At 36.5% G+C, this 20109-nt stretch overlaps 1 protein-coding gene across 4 annotated transcripts in view; it reads left to right on the plus strand.

Moving 5' to 3' along the window:
• LOC109071936 (semaphorin-6D-like) overlaps positions 1–8766 on the plus strand; it is a 140833-nt gene extending 132067 nt beyond the window's left edge. For all 4 annotated transcript variants that reach the window (XM_042772679.1, XM_042772677.1, XM_042772680.1 and 1 more), the window contains one exon: positions 6360–8766. In XM_042772679.1, coding sequence (XP_042628613.1) covers positions 6360–7636 — 1277 coding nt within the window. In that variant the 3' untranslated portion in view covers positions 7637–8766. The remainder of the gene's footprint in view (positions 1–6359) is intronic.
• The last annotated feature ends 11343 nt before the right edge of the window (positions 8767–20109 follow it).

The raw sequence follows: 20109 nt of genomic DNA on the forward strand, positions 1-20109 counted from the left end.
AAAATAGATCCTATTTTCCACAAAAAAATATTTTTATATCAACCCAGCACATGCCCTGACACATGCAGACTCAACACACAGGCTATTAAATAGTGCACACACATACACTAGTTATTTCTAAAGAACTGTGGGCTCATACGGTGCTCGAATCCATATAATGCGCTTCCTAAAACCCTCTGCCCCCCTCTCCTTTTCCTTGCCCCTTCCCTCTCTTCCTCTGGTCCTTCTGACTGGAGAGATGTAGTGTTCTGTTAACCTGCCTGTTTTTCAGACTAATGCTTCACATTCTTAAGTTCCAAAGCCTCTCTTATTTCCCCCTCTGGATTTAGTTTAGAGTCTCGTAAAGCCTGAGCTCTGTACTACGACTTTAGGATTATGGCCTTCAGCTTTTTTTTTGTTTTTCTAGAACTGTCTGTCGCCTCTTTTTTTTTTTTTTTTTTTTTTTTTTTTTGTCTCAAATAGTTCTGAATTTTCTTCTAAGTATTAGAGATACTTGAGCAACTCAGGCTTAAGAGTGAGGCTGTAGCGAGTTTGATTGTTTCCCGCATGCTTGTTTGCTTCTCTAGGATCGTAAGATCTCGAGCTTGACCAGCCGCTGGCTTCCATTGAGTTTTCGCATTTGTTTCCCTATCTGCTTGTGTGGTGTGTCAAAAAGTATGTGTGAACCCGCTGCATGACTCTAACGTCATCTCTCGATTGAAAGTGCATTTTCAGTTTGCTGAATAGAAGAGTCGCTCTCTTATCAGATACCTGCTTTATTCGGCTTTGAATGCATGATGCATCGTATTATGCATGATGTTTTGAAATGTTATATTCTGTAAAATACTTTTGTGGATTCTAAAGGTCCTTTCACATGATTCACATCAACCTTATCCAATGAATTGAAATCTACAGGGTTACCCCTGATAATGTCTCGCAGTGCAACTTGTTCACTGCTGGCCTCTTGAAGCTCATGATTACTGGACAGTTTGCATGAGGCATCATTACATGAATGGTATTGTCACAAAAATTACTTTATACAGCAACCTCAAAGGAATGTGGCATTTAGAGGAAAAAAGCATAACTTTTATTATTTTATTTGAAAATGTATTTTATATTATTTATACATTTATTTAAAATATATTAAACGTATATGATATAAAATGCATTTTTAAATGATAATAAAATAATAACACCAAATCAAAAAAAGAAGCTTTTTTTTTTATTCTAAGCTCAAATGCATGTTAACTTGTTCATTTGCTAACAATTTATGGTTTATATATTTAATAAACCATATAATAATGTTTTTCTTGCTACCAAGCAACCTCTTAAAGTCTCTCCTCCAAGACTGTATCCACATTGTTTTCGAGGTAAAAAACAGTGCATACACTTCTGATGAAATCCAGCCCTGATGCAAATTATGTGATAAGGACTTAATTGATCTTTAATTGTGTGTGTATATGATTAACATATTTTATGAAGGATGCTAATGTCTAAAGGTTTTAATAATACTATTTCCATGTCAATTCCTGTCAAATCATTTAACTGCCAGAAAAATGACTTCATAAAATCTTCTGCAGAATCTATTAAATAAAGCATTTAGGGACAAGAGCACTGAGCTGAAAATGCAAATCTATTCAGACAGAATATTTTCTAATTTCCTGCATTCACGGATTCAGATGCGCTCAATTATTTACATTTTGTTTGTTGTTCTCTGTGTACCTGCTCATATTGTCAAATACATTCCATTATGAGGTAAAGTAATACTCATCCATGTTTAATTTTCCAGTGGATTTTGCACTTCTGTGTGGAGATTAGATGATGTCAGTCACCTTTTGCCTGAATTAATTTGCTCCCATTTTTGGCATTTACTTGGATTGAACTAGATACAAAAGGGCTTGATTTCAACTTCTCATGGCCCTCAGAAAAGCCGTCTGGATAGTTCTACAGACAATGCAACATTGTTCAGCAGTGAATTTGTAAAAGCTTCTCAGCTGAGACCCCGCAGACATTGATTTTTAGTTCTGAAGACTGATCATTCTCCATCCGCTTGATGGAATACAAATTCAAGTTGAAGCTTTTTAAAATTTAAAATGTTTAAGCCCCTGAACCACACAACTAGTACTACTACTACTAAAGATCTTCTTGTTTTGAAAAAGTAATATCAGTTGCTTGAGCAAAAGGAAAAAAAAAAAAACATCTGCGTGATTACAAGAACTGCACTCTTCACAGCTTCAGGATTTCAGTATGTCCTGCTTATTCCACATGAAGCCCGAGAAAAAAATATTTATAACAGCATCACTGTTTTCACATTGGCGCAGAAAGACTAAAGGTAATTGGGGAATCAAAAAGGGAGATTATTTCATGCCCTTGAAAACCATGAGCCTAACACAACTAACGTCTCCCAAAACCACCAAGTGAGTGATGGCCAATATACTTAACATCTACAGTACAGTACTAAAAGGTTGCAAGAGGGGGTTTTCATTGCAATGCCATAGATGAACCATTTTAGGTTCTTCGAAGAACCTTTCAGTGAACCATTTTTTCTTAGTGTTATGAACATTTAAATATTTAAAATATCCATTTGTTAAAGGTTCTTCAAGGAACCATAGATGCCAAAGAAGAACCTTTAACAGTGTAGTCTCCTTACAGATGAGATTATACTTCTTCCTCTTAGTGAAAGCAAAATCAAAACTGAAAACAGAGAACCTTAAGACCTACATAAATATAGTCTCCCAGGAAAAGGCTGTTTTCTTCTCACCTTTGTTCTGAGATAAAGAGCATAAACTGAACAACAATAGCCCTTGAAGCTCTGTGACTCCTAGTATCCCACTATCACCAAATGGGCCTTGTCTATTCAGTGATATCAAATTTATGGTGCATAAAAAGTTCCATTCCCGAGCCTTTCACAGGCAATCAGCCACACACAGAGAGCAAGAGAAAACGATCGACACCAACAAAGCATTTAAAGAAACAAGGGTTTGTGTGTGAACGTATTGAAGGAATAATTCATCCAAACATTAAAATTCTTTCATTGTTTACCTGTATAAATTTGATGGACAAAAACATTCTTCAGTATACCTTTTTATGTTCCACAGAAAAATGTCATACAGGTTTGGAACAATACAAGGGTGAATAAATATTTGGGTGAAGTATCCCTTTACAGAGTAAAAGACAAATAATATTTCTCATGTTTTTACCATTAGCCCACAGCAGTGCATTTAATGATGTTATACTCATAGGTAATATTTCATACTTGTTGAGCTTCACTAATAATAAAATTCTGCCATCCTAATGACTTTTAATAAAAGTCCCATCTAAAAGTAATTTATATATAAGTTTGCCAGCTAGTTTCTCCATATTTTACAAATAAACAATAGCCTGACTGAGATTATGTGTGTTCTGAACATGGAGACTTGTGCTTCTGCTCATGTAAAGGTTCAAACAGTTTCAGCTAAGGCCAAAACAGAAGCAGTTTTAATGGCATTATTATATAAATGGTGATAACCAAATTTTACACTATTTCTTTCATCTTAAATTAACAAGTTAAGTTTGGCAGCCCTAAGTGTATATACACTTATTTTTTAGCAGAGCTTTGAGAGACTGCTCACAAGTCTGCTTTCAATTAAACACACTTTTGCTTGCCCTCCAGCTTTTTATGGATGTCTCCAGCACTTTTTTCTCTCACTCTCCAGTTCTTTGAGAAGGAGTTACTAGGGTTTTGACAGAGGCCTACACAATCTCTCACACAGCCGAAAGGAAGATTGAAAGACTTAAAGTTTTCACCACTGAAAATCTGTCACTCATTTCTCCCCACCACTTCACTCTATCAACCTCTTTTCTTCTCTCCCACTCTCTTACTAAGTATCATTCTTTTTTATCTCCTCTCCTTTCTCAATAAATCTGTCATTCCTTTTTTTTTTACAGTAGTCATCGTCTTCAGTTCTCTCTATCCCTTTTTTCTCCTCTTCATTCTCATTCTCAATGAGTCAATGAGGAGTTATTGGATTTTTGACAGAGGCCTATACAATCCCTTACACAGCCAGGAGAACGTGAAAGCACCTCCCTCTCCTCTCTTCCCCACCCACTCTTATACTTTCAGTACTACCATGTTCATTTTCATTCTTTATTATTATTGTTATAATATTTTTTTGTACTTTTACTATGTACTTATTTTTAAATATATACTTTTGTTTTTTGATTTACTTTTTCATTTGTTCATAATTTCAGTTTTAATTTCTTTTAACGGATGATCATCTTGTTTGCATGGCCCTGAAAACAACTGACCCAATTACAAAGTCAACTAGATATATATTTAAAATAGCACTTAATCTATGTATTTATTCATTTATTTTCCGTGAAAACTCTGCTAATACTCTTTATTGTTAGCTTGAATAAACTGCATTGTTATAAAGTGTTAACATGCATTCAGCCTGGTATTTTATTTTGATACTGATAAATTAATATTAAGATTAGATATCTAATTTGTGCTTTAAAAAATTACCATTGGAAGTATTTGTCCTTGTGTTTGGACAAGCGTACTGTACAAAAAATTAAAGAGGACTGCAAACGTGTTGTGACACTAAAAGTATGTACTTGTGAGTCACCCATCACGTAGCATATGCCTGCCCTCAGTGCTTCCCAGGGGCCAAAGACAGTTTATAGACCAGCAGAAAGCAGACGAATGAGTCAGAGGAAGATAAAGGTCCCTTCTATTATTCATAACATTTTCCAGTAAATTTGCACCTAAGTCTGTTATAGCTTACAAGAAAATGAGGCAAACTCTGACGGGTCTTTTAGAAGTTTTATTCAGTTATATGTAAACATTAAACATGTCAGTTATGATGCCTCAGAAACTCCATCTTATTACAACAACAACAAAACTGTTACATGCTTCCAATAACTATTCTGTGAGACCAGGAGAAGTATGTGCACTAGGCTACTCTTTTAAGTTAACTTCACTATAACTCATTCTGATTTGCATCTATAAACAGTTAAGTAGAAACATTTTTACAGGAGAGAATTTAGTTTGCGGGAAGCTTTCCTCCTGCTGTAGCTAGCAAAGCACAGTTGTTAGTTCTGCTAATGTGTTTGTATTGATGCCTGAAGGAAGATTATCCTTGTTTTTCTCACATAGAGTTATTATGCATTCATAGTTGTATTTTTGCTTGCAGCAGCTAGAAAAAGCACAATAGCATCTCTCTCTCTCGCTTTCTCCCTAACTCAATAACTCACTAACAGTGGTCCACCCACTCTGTTCTTACACTGTGTTGGGTTTGCCATTGCCGTTCACTGACGTGAGCATCAGTAAGACTTCGTTGGCCTTGCCAGAAGTCTTAAGCAGCTAATAACATCTATCTTTAGTTTTGCGCCTCTGCAGTCTGCAACAAATGTTGCCCTATAACTTTGATTAGCCAGTTACAGTTAGCAAGCAGCATTTATTTAGCCTTTTTTAATCTAGCTTTAATAGCTTTCTTAGTTATCTAGCTTTTATATTTCCTTTTTGTTCATCTGTGCATCTGTCTTGCTTTCTTTTACCTCTCTTCATTTTCTTGGCTGTGATGTGTATTTAAAAATAATTGGTTGCGTTAACAAAACTAGGTCAAGCCATTTTAAATGTGCTGCCTAAATTTTCAGTTTTGATAAGTAATACATCAACACTGTAAAGGAATCTGTGCTCATCAAGTGATTTCAAAGGGTCTTTGATGTTGTATCATAATTAATCAAGACATAGCATTTTAGTTCTTAGCCAACACTTTTTTAATACCTTTTTGTAAAATACTCTCAATGTAAAATATCTCTTAACAGCATATTTTTCCATTTACTGGCTCTCTTAGTAACAAAGAAGATCAGAAAAATGAGAAAAACAAGGAAAGGCTGACTGCGCAGATGGCAGTGGGAGTTACTAATTATCGGAGCGTGCACATGTTAGCAAAAACACCTCTACCCTCAGCTCATTAAGACCGTAAGGTGGTCTGTGATTTTAATTTGCAGTCACTGAAAACATCTCCATATCATTTTTGTACCACCTTAATGCCATATGCAGCTCAATGTAGAACAGCACAATCAGCTGTGAGTCGAGCACGTAGCACTGCTGCTCTTGAGACTGTGGCTAATGAGAGAACCACTTTTGCTCCCTACAAGACTATCAGCAATTGTTCTTGAGGCTCTAGAGTTATTTGATGTTGAACCAATGAACATTTGCAGATTGATTCAGAATGGCCTGCTCAGCCAGCACTCTGCTTTGTTTGTCAGCAGTTTCTAGCATGAATAGAAGTCTACTAAGAACTCTACAGACTCACACTGTTAAAAGCTAACCTAACTGGCACCTTGCTGTGTCTTTACAGTGCACTCATCTTGCTCTCTTCCCCTCTCTGCAGGAGTGCGTCGACCCCCTGAGGTAGATAAGTCCAACCACAGTGTTCACTACACTCTGCTCATTGCGTGTGTCCTGGTGGCGTTTGTCCTGGGAGCTTTCCTCTCCGGATTCCTGGTTTCCTGTTACTGCAACCACAACGTGAACAAGACCAAAAGGCTGTCGAAAGATCCAGAAGCACCAATCCCGCATGCTCTATCCTTGCGCAGCCTGGCCAAGCTAAATGGTTTGCTGGAGAGCCAAAACAAGGACGATAAGTTGGAGGTATCCTCCCCCAAACTCTATAACTCTTTCTTTGCGAATGGAAAAGAGCAGGTGCATCGCAGGAATGGCCATCATGGTGCCATGACAGAACTCATTCACCCACATCATCACCACTCCGCAGAGCTCTCTGGCCTTCCGACGCCTGATTCGACACCAGAGCTCCCGATCAAGAGTATGAAGGCCTTCAAGAACCAATGGGAGAAGAATCAAAACTGCAATAACGCTAAAGAACCCAAGTCCCATAACATGGGAGCATCTCGGCGGACAACTGGGATGCAGCATCAGATTTTCCCCTTCTCTCAAGGACTGACCAACGGTCAAGTACTAGGTAGCTCAGCACACATGGAGGAACGCAAAGTCCACAATGCGGAGCGTGTGGCAAGCCAGCCGTATCACTGCTACCCGCACAAGATCGTGGATGTCACTTCACTTGATGAGCTTCTGAAACACATCCACGAAATCAATGTGGCTACGGGCAAGAGTCCCACTGTCCTCACCTCGTCCATGTCAGCCAACGCTGGTCAAATGGCGTTCGCAAACCGCGTACAGCCGCAGATCCCAGAAACAGAGTCTGCGCCATACTATAGTTCCTCCACTCTTCCTCGGGACAGTCTTACTCGCCGCATGGATGTCCCACCAGATATTCCTCTTCATCATCAATCCACTCTGGAGAGAGTGTCCCGTCACCAGTCTCAACGCCACTCTTTGATAACCACTCCCAAGATGCCCAGTGGGGGCGTAGTGCCACGGCAGCACAGCTTCAACCAACGCAGCGCCCATCAGCCCCTGCTGCTCTCCCGAATGAACTCTAACGGCAGCAGTTCGGGTTGCGATGTACGGCACCCACTCATCCCTAACGGATACCTAAGTCGCCAGCATAGCTACAGCGAGCAGCCGGAAGTCCACCGTGGAGCTATTGTCCGTCGGACAGCCTCGCTCAAGCCCGACGTCCCACCCAAACCGCTGTTCATCCCTGCTAGCTCGCCTGTCAACCAGGCAGGGAAGTTCAACTACTGAACAACAGAGAAGAAAAGCCTGTGGTTTTTCATAAAAGGATACTTGACCTCTCAGAACTGATTGTGGTCTAGAATAGTTAAAAGATTGGACAAAAAAATTGCCTTTATGGGGGAACAAAATAATCCTCTGGAGTTTGGCTGCCAGTGTTGTCAATTTTACATTTGAACTATGACCTCTTTTTCTCTGTTTCATGAATATATTTGTACCATATTGGTATTGTTCAGCTATTGGCCATTAGGAGAAGAGGAGTTACAGGAGTCCACCTAGATTTAGGCTGCGACAGTGATAAGTGTGTGGCTTTACGGTGTTACTTTGGACTGTCCGGACAGGTGTCACTGCTCCAAATCTCTGGACCTGAACATTTATCCAAACAAGTGTACACACCTTGTTTGATATTTGGATCTTTCTTGCTTTGGCTTAACTATTCTGTTGATGTAGAGTTGATGAACTGTGCTGATCCCAATTAGAAATGTGTATATATGCATGCATGTGTGCGTGTGTGAGTGTATATATATATATATATATATAAAAATATATATGTATGTGTGTGTACATATACTTACCTAGTGTATGTATCTAGATAACTGAAATGGTTTAGCCCCCTCAACAAGTTCCTTTGCCTTATTTTGAAAGCAGATGTGCTGTTGAAATGCCCACACAACCTGAAATGATCTCTGTAAAATCCATAAGCAATAATCTCCACCCCATCCTATCCACTCTAGTGTAATGCAGTTACAACAACTCAACACAAACTCAGTAAAGTTCAAATTCAGATGATTAAATATGGCTAGAGATACAGTTACATCTGAATAATCAGTCCCAAGTGAGGTGAATCAGGCTTAGTGTTATGAAGATGTATGTATATACCTTAGAGGAATTTATTCTTTCTCTGTACACTGCAGAATCAGTGTGAGGTGCTCCAGTATTTACCCTCTGTCTCCTTTGTTAAAATCATTTAATCAGTGAAAGTGAATCCAAATTTAATCTCTTAAAGCAGAATCATCTAACACTGTGTCCTAACCAGGCGTGTTAAACCAAAAAAACTCTATGTAAACCTTAAAGGGTTAGTTCACCCAAAAATGAAAATTAGGCCATAAATTACTCACCCTCAAGTCATCCTAGGTGTATAAGACGAATCCATTCAGAATTATATTTAAAATTGTCTTTGATGTTTCAAGCTGTTTAATGTCACTCAGTGGGTGTTGCAGTGCATCAGTCTAAAGGAAGAGAAATAAAAAGCGCCCATCCATTAAAAAAAAGTGTCTCACAGCTCTGGGGGGTGAACAAAGTCCTCCAGTGGCGAATTGCTACATTTTTGTAAGAAAAATAACCATATTTAAAATGTAATAATCACTTTAATGTAGCTTGCGCTCACTGTTGTACACGGAAGCAGCTCCGGGCAGATGACACATGAGGTCGGCTTTGCACATTCGCCGCTCAGAAGTGACGAACGTGGAAGCGCAGGGGAGAGATCAAAACAAAACAATGGTCACTAATTAAAAGTACAAAATGAGAATTTGTAAAGAATGTTGGAGGATTTCTATATAAGCCAAGAGGAGACTGGTTTTCCTTTGCTAAAGTAAGGAAACTTTGCTTCCTTTGCTCCTGTTAACAAAAGTTGGATTTCATGAGACTCACCAGCGCATGCACAACGCCGACCTCATACTTCATCCTCCCAGAGCTGCTTCCGTGTACAACTGTTGGTGAAAGCTACATTAAAGTGATTTATTACGTTTTGAATATGGATATTTTTCTTACAAAATCACATTGATTTGCTAAAGGAGGCCTTTTTTCACCCCCCCAGAGCCGTGTGAGACACTTTTTTATTATGGATGGGTGCTTTTTATTTAATTTCTTTTGGACTGATGCACTGCAACACGCGCTGAGTGCCATTAAACAGCTTGAAAGATCAGACAGTTTTTAATATAACTCCAACTGGATTCGTCTGAAACAAGAAAGTCATATACATCTAGGATGCCTTGAAGGTGAGTAATTTATGGGCTGATTTTCATTTTTGGGTGAACTAACCCTTTTAGTTTTTGTCTTAAACATCCCTGACCACTTTCTGTGTTCAATTCTTCTGAATGTGTCATGCCACGGAGCAGTCTGACACACTGAAACTGGTTGCACCTGGATAGGACACAGCGTAAGAGTCCAGAACAAAATGATTTCTATTCCTATATTATGTTAAAATGTATCGAGATTAACACTAAAACTGTTTTGTGTAAATATATGAACAATAACTAGCCAAATTTTAATTGTTAGTGTAAATTTGTGCCTTATTTAATATGATGTGTTAAAGGGGGGTGGCCGCAGAGTGGGAGAGGGGGCATAAGAAAAGGGCAGAGAGACCGTCATTTATCTTTTTATTTTTAATATTTGTATTTTTTTACAAGCTTGGTTGTCTGTATGTCATAACTGTTGTAGATATATATTTCTAGATGATTTTGATATCCCCAGGCTGTGTATCGCTTTTACATTTGGAACAACATCTACATAGTTTCTCTCCAAAGAGTCTGTCTGTCTGTCTGTCTATCTATCTATCTATCTATCTATCTATCTATCTATCTGTCTGTCTGTCTGTCTGTCTGTCTGTCTGTCATTCTCTCTAGCATTCTCTATTGTCTATCGTTCTATCATTCTGTCTATCGTTCTGTTGTTCCATCATTCTTTCTATCTCTCTATCATCACTGTATCCTATCTCTTGCTCTATGTATTTCTCTGTCTATCTGTATCTATCGATCGATTGATCGATCAGTCATTCTATCGATCGCTCTCTCTCTCTCATTCTTACTATCGCTCTATCACTCTGTCTATCCTGTCTATTGTTCTATGTATTTCTCTTTTGTTTTCTTTCTCTTTTTGCTTGCTTTCATGTTGAACTCACTGACAGGTTTGTTCTGAGATGTATGAAGTGAGATGTAAGACACATGAACTTCTAAACTGCAGCGTATCTTCAGATCTTATGTTTAATGGCAAGAGCAAGACTTCTTAGGCTTTGCACTCTGTTTGGAGGAGAGACTTCTGTGTGTGTGTGTGTGTGTGTGTGTGTGTGTGTGTGTGTGTGTGTGTGTGTGTGTGTGTGTGTGTGTGTGTGTGTGTGTGTGTGTGCAGAGACCATATCAGTTGGATGTAGTTCAAACACATACCTCCCTTTGCTTTTTCCCAGTACTTCAGTCTGGCAGAGTAACTCAGAACAGTTCCTCTGCTCAAAGCCGTCATCATCTTCTTCAGTCTGTCTTAAGACTCTATGATGTGTCGGCTTTTGCATACATTTTTGGTGCTGGACTGAGTTTTTATCATGTACTCTTGAATGAACCTTTCAATTTGGCTGTGTGTAACTGTGTGCTCTGTTGCCCCACACAAAACCAAATGCAATGTCACATTTTAATAGACTGCCTCCACATCATATGCATCCCAGGTGGAAAATGGACTGAGGGTTGAATCCCTGCACCATACTCGACCGAAATCTGGAGCAAGTAGACTGAGTGGACAGAGACTGGTGTAGTTTCTTTGAATTTCTATATATATTATGATGGAAAGGGAACTGTGTGTGTCTGATTTATCTGCTTTAACCATTGAGGTTTCTGTTATTGCACAGTGTAAATACAATCCTGGAGTTTCCTAGGATTCAGTGCTCTGTTATGATTACTATTGGGATCCTCCACCTCTGCTTTTATGGAATACTGTTGTATTTTCCTTATAACAGAAATAAATGAGATCATAACATGCATATTTTTTACTGATTGTGTCATTCGATATTTTACAAAGTGTACATGCTTTTCTCTTTATTTGACATTTTTCAGATGGCTTGTAATGCATGTTTTGCAGAAGAAAACTCCAAGGTCTCCCAGCTCTCATGATGAAAAAATACAACTGATTCTGATGTTGTTGGCCAAGTGCAGCTGCACAACAAGAATGCAATGGATGATGTTTACTGTACTGCTTAACGGCCAAAAATGACTTAATTAGTTCCTCTGGTCCCTAGAATTGACGGTGAATATATAGTAAAAGTGATGTCTATGGCTCTCTAGTCAAATTAGGAGTGCATGGAATTTATGCTTTTAGTATGGTTACAAGTTTACAGCACAGTTCCACAATACAATTAGTGGATAAGGTTAAACATGCAGGTTCTGCTTCTCCACATGAATATATAGTACAGTTATACATGCATATGTTTCACACATGAAAATTCTCCAATGGTAAACAAGATGAGCTTAACATTTCACTTAATGTGTAAGTCTGTGAACTTCAAGATTTTCCCATTCCAGTCTTCCATGAATAGATACGAGCTCCACACAGGAAGAAAATAAAGAGCCATGATCTTGTTCCATGAGACAGTGCACCTTGTTTAAACGATGCCTGTTGGTTTTCTGTTCTTGTTCAAAAGATTCATGCTGCCCTCCCTGTTCAAAGGGTCTGCTGGCTACAGATCTGAGAACGTTCTGAAGATGAACAACACAGAACTTACTGGCTTTCACTGTAAATCTGTTGTTATTTGCTCTATTGTTGTGGCTTCTTTGTCTTCTCATTGATTCAGCTCCACAGTGCCACATATTGGTAACATTAGTGTTTATCTTTGCTTTAAATCATTCCTGTCATTCTGTAAAATATTAATGAAAGCTCACCAGAATCGCTGTTTTCACTGAGCTTCTTCAGGTCCAAAAGCAACTGCTTATAACCATCCAACCAATGCAAGCAAGGCAGAACATGTTCAGTTTCCTACAGTTACTTGTTTCCCAAGAAAACAACCCTTATGGACACTCAACATCTCGCACCAGACTTTATTTATCCTCAGATTTATGTCGTATTAGGTCATTTTGCAACAGGTTATGAATTTCTATCATACTGCTGTACGTGGTGCTCAGTTTTTCTTTTTCTGTCCATAAAGACTCTGGTGCTAGATGGACTCTGGTGATAAGTGGCTCTGGATTCAGCGGACACACTAACTGCAAGTTGCCTGACAGGTGGAGCCGAACAGTCTCAGTTATTACCCATAGTTCTTAGTTCAGTACTCATCAGGTGTCATCAAGAGAGCTATACCTGATATCACCCCCATGAGAATCCTCACATTCACACCCGAGTACACCTTCACGTCTCCTGGTTCTTGCACCATCATTTTCTTTAGCTCTCTCTTGCTTTCACTAGTTGGCTGTGTTTCTCTGGCTGGCTGTCAGCACTCTGAGAGTGAGAGGGCATTAAAGAGATGTATTCTGGGAGATGGAATGGATGTTTTTCATCTTAAAACTGTCAAGAGCAGCCCAACTTTTGTAGATAAAATTGCATGCATTTTGTTTTTTGATGTATAGAATTTCATCATCGCAGGTGAAGAACAGCTATGGTATAGTATGTTCATTGGATCCAAAGGAAAAGGGGGCCCTGTGAATTTTAGCGATGACCCTGAACGCAATAACAGCTGAAAGGATGTATCCAGAACAGTGCATGACAATAGACACTGCTGACATTGCGACATGCAGCTCTGCTGACTACATATGATTGTGTGTGTACTCATAGACTTATTGTGTGGGGCTCTATTTAGCTGTTGATGGATAACAGTATTTTGCACCTTTATGGAGTGCTGAGGCTTTTCTGATTTTGATCAATGTTGGTATTAGTGTCCGAAATTACATTTTCCAATAAGTGTCAGGTGTATTGTTTATTGTTATGAGGACTTTTTTCTAACCGTATATAAAATCAGATGTGTCATACGAATAAATTCATAAACATAATTTTTCAATCTGAATAATTGGATTGAGAATTTATTACCTCTTACCCATAAACTTAACCCAACATCAAAAGATATTTTATGTGCCCAGAACAGAAAAGAACTTGAATATAATAAAAAAAACATGTATAATATAAAAACAAAATCCGGTATTCATTACACATTATTATTTTTTTATTTATTTTTTTACTTTTCTCTGACAATATTATTTAATTTCTGACCTTGGTATCTTAATTTAAGGCATCACCAGAAAAATGGCTGCTATGCTCAAAATCATTCTCCTTTGCTTTCATGTCTCGTCAAGTTTTTCTTTTCCTTTCTCTTTCCCTGTATGCTCTCTTTTGCTTTTGTGTCTTTTTCTCATATCTGTGAGATCATCTTGAAGGATTTAGCTGATAGTCATGGTTATGATATTGCTGCCATGTTTGGCATAATATACGATGCTGCACTCCTTCATTTGCATTATTTTTATTACAAAGAGATGGATGCTTCAGATATTAAAAAATGCCTCCCATTTATTGTTTGTTATTATTGTTTTCCACTGAGAATGTGGGTTGTATCATTCATTTTGATACACAGTGTTTACTGTAAATAAAGAACGTTAAAAATGCTCCTTGTGCTTTATGAAACTGAACTTGCTATTTTAGAGAATTGCTGAAGACTTCAACATAGCCTGGTGTCAGATATTAAGTATTTGTTTCCCCAGACTGAGCTGTAGTTGAAAATACAATCTTCACCTTCAGTTAATAAGTGGTTATAAATTTATCGGCGCGGGGGCGTGGTCGCATTAGAAGATAATGAAGGGAGACGTGAAAAACGGACATCGCGTTGTTTTCATATGGATTACTTTATCACAGAATATTTGTTTTCGGGAGCACTTGTGTAGTTTAAAAGTAGACATGTCAGGCTTTCAATAGATATCTCTCTCATGTCTCTGTGTTGAGTATTCACTGAGTTACAGTTCATTTTAATGACGCATTTGTAACCTGAAGATCAGCGCAGACAAAGGCTGCAGACAGCACTCCTTGTTTGTTATCTTTATTTTATAAGTGCACAAAGTTTTGTTGTTATTATGTCTGTAAACAAAAAAAAAAGTAGACCCTTCACAGATTCGATTGATGTATTGCTCTTATCTGTACGATCAAAACTGAAAGTGTAATTTAAGTTCTTTTCGGGGTTATCAGGAGAAAATACCCCAAAACGCGTATACGCGTTAATCGACTCCAGAGGGTTAACTACAACATTGAATATACAGTACTGAATCACTCAATCGATTTGTTGAAAAGTTGTTCAGGAACGTAACAAGTAACAGTATATGTAAACTGGTCATTAAATCATTTTTTCAAATCATTTAGAGAGTTGTTTCTCCCGCACCTTCCTCCTCAGACTGAACACTTCACACTTGACAGTGGAAGGTATCGAGCTATGTTTCTATATGCCTTTCCATGTTTTTATATGCCTCTGTTCATAGAGCTTTTTAGATGAATGTCAAGGCTTTTTAGGTTGGGTAGAATCTGCGATCTCTGACCCTGTCCATTTGGTGGCTTCCATGGCTGCAACTGGCAAACCCGGGTTTCGAAAAACTATTGAGTAAATTGACACAGACCACATAGATCAATAAAAAAAATGCACATTCCGGCACAGAACTCACATTTCTAAGTAGAATACCTGCTGTGTAGCATTTTTTTTTTTTTTTTTCAGAGAAACAAGTATCTGAACTTGTGAACAAGAATGTTTCCTAAATATCTGCAAACATATGATGGTATTTGTATACTTTACAGTCAAGAAATAACATAAAGCACCTTTAAACCTGTGCACAAAATCCGTCATTCTTAAGTGCCCTTTGAAGTGGCCAGTTTTGAGCACTTTGGTTTGGAATGACCCTTCAGTATGGCAGCCATGATTGTTCTCACTCCGAACTGCCCTTCGGTGACAGATGGCATTAAAACATAAAAACATCATTTAAACTTTGTTTATCTGTCTGTATTGCTTCAACTGCTTAATATAAAATAAAGAAATTAATACAAATGCACATTTATTCAGTAACGACAATGATGTGTTGCTAACTACTACTGCACAAAAGCATTGCCACACTCACACTTGTGCTGCTCTTCTAAGTAAAAACTGATAAGCCTATTTATTTTGCTGTCCTAACTATGTATGCTTATGGTTTTTTTTGAAGTGCATGCTCTAGAAGTGTAAAATGCACTGCACTGGTCTGTGTTCAGACTTATCGTAAATGTAATGGTGTATGCATCTGTATCTGAATGTTTTAGCAGATTCTCGGTCTGGCTTTCCTCTCACAGAGACTTCACTACAGCACCACAAACCACACAGCATTTGGATACATTTATATGAACCATGAACTAAAGAGAACCACATGGCTCTGTGGACTACAGCCAGTGGACTGTACCCTTGCTTTGTAAATGGCTCTTCAGAATTGTTGTCACAATATGGTGTTATAAGACACTATGCTTAATGCTGGCTGTTTGCCTCATTTATATTTTCACTGATTCTTGAGACATGGGTTTAAAACACGTCCAGAAACTGTAACTGCTATTAGGTTTAAAAATAAAAATATTTTCGTTACGAGAATGTATTTAACACAATTATCCCCTTCAATTTAATTTTATCATTATTATATCAAATCTGTGACACTTATCTTTTCACTACATCTAAAACTGTCAACAGAGAAGGGTTTAATCATTCATATGCAATAAAATTGATAATAATGTTTTTTTATGATGAAAAATAGCTTTTTTTAAAGAGCTTAATAAAGCAAGGTTGTTCTTCAATGACACTTGCATGTTTCATAAGATTTCAACATTGTGTCCCCACTTTTTGTCAACACCGTCAGACTTTCATTAAAATGTAATAAAATCAAGGAATGTCAGGGGCAGCTGTTACTCTGAAAGACCCCCTTGCCACATTCCACCTCTGCAGAGTACATCAATGTCAGGCTCTGGTAAATTTTATAGTTTTAGAATATATTGAATCCTAATGTTAATATTTCCTGTGTCACAATCATATGTCAACACCCTCATCCAATTTCTGAGGTAATTATTTGAAATGTTTCAAGTCATGTTTAATGATATTAAATATAAAATAGTGATAATAATGTATAAATACTAAATATGTGACCTGACAGCATTGCTTTTGTGGATTGATAGTCATTACTTCTAGCATAGTTAGGGTTGAGGGAATATAGGATTCAAGGAACATAAGGCTGAGGGAACATAGTAAGGAACATTGCATTGTATAGGCAAATATGATAAAGATATTCTTTATGTTTAGCCCAGCATGGCAAGACAACATCTCTCATTGAAGGAGCGTAGAAGAAGGAACAGAGAATATCAGAAAAAGCAAAGAGAGCAAATTAGTACACATCCAGAATTAAAAGAGGAAATTCTAAGACAGGAGAAACAAAGGTGGAAACAGTTGAGGAAGGGGAAAAAAAGCAAATCAAGGATTTGAGTACAAGAGAAAGAAATGGAAGCATAGCCAGAAAGAATCAAGAGAGCCGGCATCAGAAGATGATGATGACCGGTAGAAATACCAGCTCCCCCTCAGTAAAGAAAACTCTCCTGTTCCACAATGTTCTAATTAAAGAATTCAATGAAGGAGAACAGAGTGCAGAGCCACTTCAGAGATCTCATGTAAAATCTAAGAATCTTTTTTTTTTTTTTTTTTAATACAGTAATTGATTGATTCAGTGTATTTGATATTTAAAATGACTACAAATTCAGGTTTTTGTCTCTGTCAGGTCTATGTCATCGCCATCAGATGAATATTCTGATAATATTTCATTATAATATTTTATATTTGAGGATGAATTGTTGGTCATATGTAATTAATGTAATCTGTCTGCTAAAATGAGAATGTGTTTTGAAATAAAAACATCTTGATTGCTATTAAAAAAGTTAAAATGATATTACACAGTCCAAATTAAGAAACACAGAAAACTTTATTATTATTATTATTATTATTATTATTACTATATACAGTAGTCAACATTTGAAGTGGATCAAAAAAGTTCATCAAAGTTTTTCTAAGACAAGAACGGGTATTGTTTTGATTTTGGGACAACTTTAATAAAAGGTTTCGATCCACTTCAAATGTTAACTACTGTATACACTACCGGTCAAAAGATCAGTAAGACTTGTGATGTGAAGTCTCTTATGCTCATCATGGGTGTATTTATTTTATCAAAAATAGAGAGAGAGAAAAAAACAGTAATCTTGCAAAATGTTATTTCAATATAAAATAATGGTTTCTATTTTAATATCCTTTAAAATATAATTTATTTCTGTGATGCAAAGCAGAATTTCCATCAGCCATTTTTTTTTTTTTTTTTTTTTTTTGGAAACTGCGATATTCCGAATTTCACATCAAACAATAAAAATATAAACTAAAAAAAGAACAGCATTTATTCAAAATATAAATCTTTTCTAACAATATAAATCTTTGCTACCAAACCTTATCAATTTAACACATCCTTGCCAAATAAAAGTTTTAATTTCTTTCAAAAAAGAAAGAATAAAAATTTACTGACCCCAAACTTTTGAACTGTTGTGTATATTGTTAGAAAATATTTGTATTTTAAATAAATGCTCTTCTTTTTAACTTTTTATTCATCAAAGAATCCTGAAAAAAATAACACAGGTTCCAAAAAAAATATATTAAGCAGCACAACAGTTTCCAGCTCTGATAATAATCTAGCATGTTAGAAAGATTTTTGAAGTGATGTGATAATAAATAAATAAGTGATGGGTAGGTAAAAAGCACATTTTGATTAAAAAAAAAGAGAAAAGTTGGAAGGTTGTATCAAAGCATACCTTATAAGCTTAGTACATGTAAGATATATAAATGTAGTTTAATTTGTCTGAGTACAAGGTTTTATTTTTTCAATATTACACCCTTTGTCCCACTTCTCAAGAATCAGTGTTTTAATAATTCAAGTCAAAAGAGTCATTGCCTCTTCTGGTTTATTTTGAATTAAGAGAAATTACATATGCATTTGACAGAGGAAATAACCCCATGAGTGGATATCCCCCAAAGATGGAGCACCACAGCTGTTCTTTTCCTGTTGTCATGGTAACCTTGTCCCACTATGTCCTCTGTCCATAGACATATGGACAAACACGGCTGGGGAAAGCCTTCTTAAATTCAACAAATGCTTTTCTTTGCCCTCTATAACACACCTCTGGCGTCTCTGCAGTGATGCTTAGGGATTCTGAGTCTCTCTCTGAAAGCCAGATAGAGCTCAACTAGATCTAAGGGATTCCAGGACTGAATGACTAGAAGAGATGCACATAATGTCACCAAGTAGAACATGTTCCTGAATCAACATACTTTACTGGTCCTTGCACAACATTTCTATTAACCCCTTAACTGTCACCTCCCATTTTTGGACTTAGACATGAAAGTGCACTTTCCAAACTTAAATTGTTATTATTCATGAACGCTTTTGAATACAGGCCTTATGTTGGTCTCTTTTTAAAGAAGACAATCAGCAGATTATTGCAGAAGGAGAATCATTTCAAAATTAAAGAATATAAAAATTTAAATTAAAAAGAACATGTACTGTACTATTTTTATTTTATTTAAAATAAATATTTAACAAAATAGTTGTTAATCCAAAATTACTATAAATTACTATAAAGACATATGTCTAAAACGTTGTGTTCCAAATTTGAAGTTGGTATTAAAAAAGGGAGGTTCCTAAGCAATTTTGTTTAGACGTTATACAAAAAACAGCCAAACTTTTAAGCTTTCAAATGATATATATTTTATGATGACTACTAAAACATGTGATAGGGAAAAAAGCAACGAAAAAAAAAACTTTTTGTGACAAAGGTCAGAAGTCCTGTTATGGTGTAGATTTGTTATAATGTCAAGGTGCACTCTTGTCATAAATTAATCTATTAATGTTCCTACATAATTTGTTACAAAAAAAACAATGGTAAAAAAAATCTATTTAGTATTCTTACACCTTTCCAACAATATATAGTTTGTCATGATTGGATTAGGATTTAAATGTAATATAGTAAACTTGATGGACGGGGAAATTATTTTAAAAATTTTTTTAATTTATCAGTATCAGTAAATATTGGATATTTAATTATCATGCCTATTTCCTCTATTTTACATTAAGATTACCTTTGCTGTCATCTTACACTTATAAGGTTAATCTTTGAAAACACTAAAAAATTAATATCTGTGTTAAATGTAATCGTTAACAAATCTTTAAATGAATGTCAATTTTTCATACTGTACAGTACATTATAATGTGAAACCTGAATTTTAAACCTATAGTTTATAGTTTTAATACATTTAGATTTCAAAATACACTTTAAAACAATTGTTGGACTACATTTTACAAGAAAATACTATTTCTTTCTACTTCAAAATGTCATTTGTATTTCAATCTGTTATTTTTTGTAATTATTTGTGATATTTACTGGCAATTTTTGAGTGATTTTTTTTCAATGGAGCATACGATTTTATGAGCCATAACTCAAAAATGAATTATAAGCTTAATTATTTTAGTATCTGTGCATCCCTGTTTGAAGGGCTCATAAACTGGCCAAGGCAAGGTTAGGTTTAGGGTTCAGCAAATACCATGACCTCTGTAAAAAACCATCATGTCTATGAGATGTCCTTACTAATATAGTTAAACTGGCACGTGTGTGTGTTGTGTGGGAAAGTCCCGGGTAGTGGTACAGTAACTGTTAGGTCAGTGGAGAAT

Source organism: Cyprinus carpio, chromosome A16 (assembly GCF_018340385.1).
Source record: "Cyprinus carpio isolate SPL01 chromosome A16, ASM1834038v1, whole genome shotgun sequence".
In the NCBI taxonomy this organism is placed as follows: domain Eukaryota; kingdom Metazoa; phylum Chordata; class Actinopteri; order Cypriniformes; family Cyprinidae; genus Cyprinus; species Cyprinus carpio.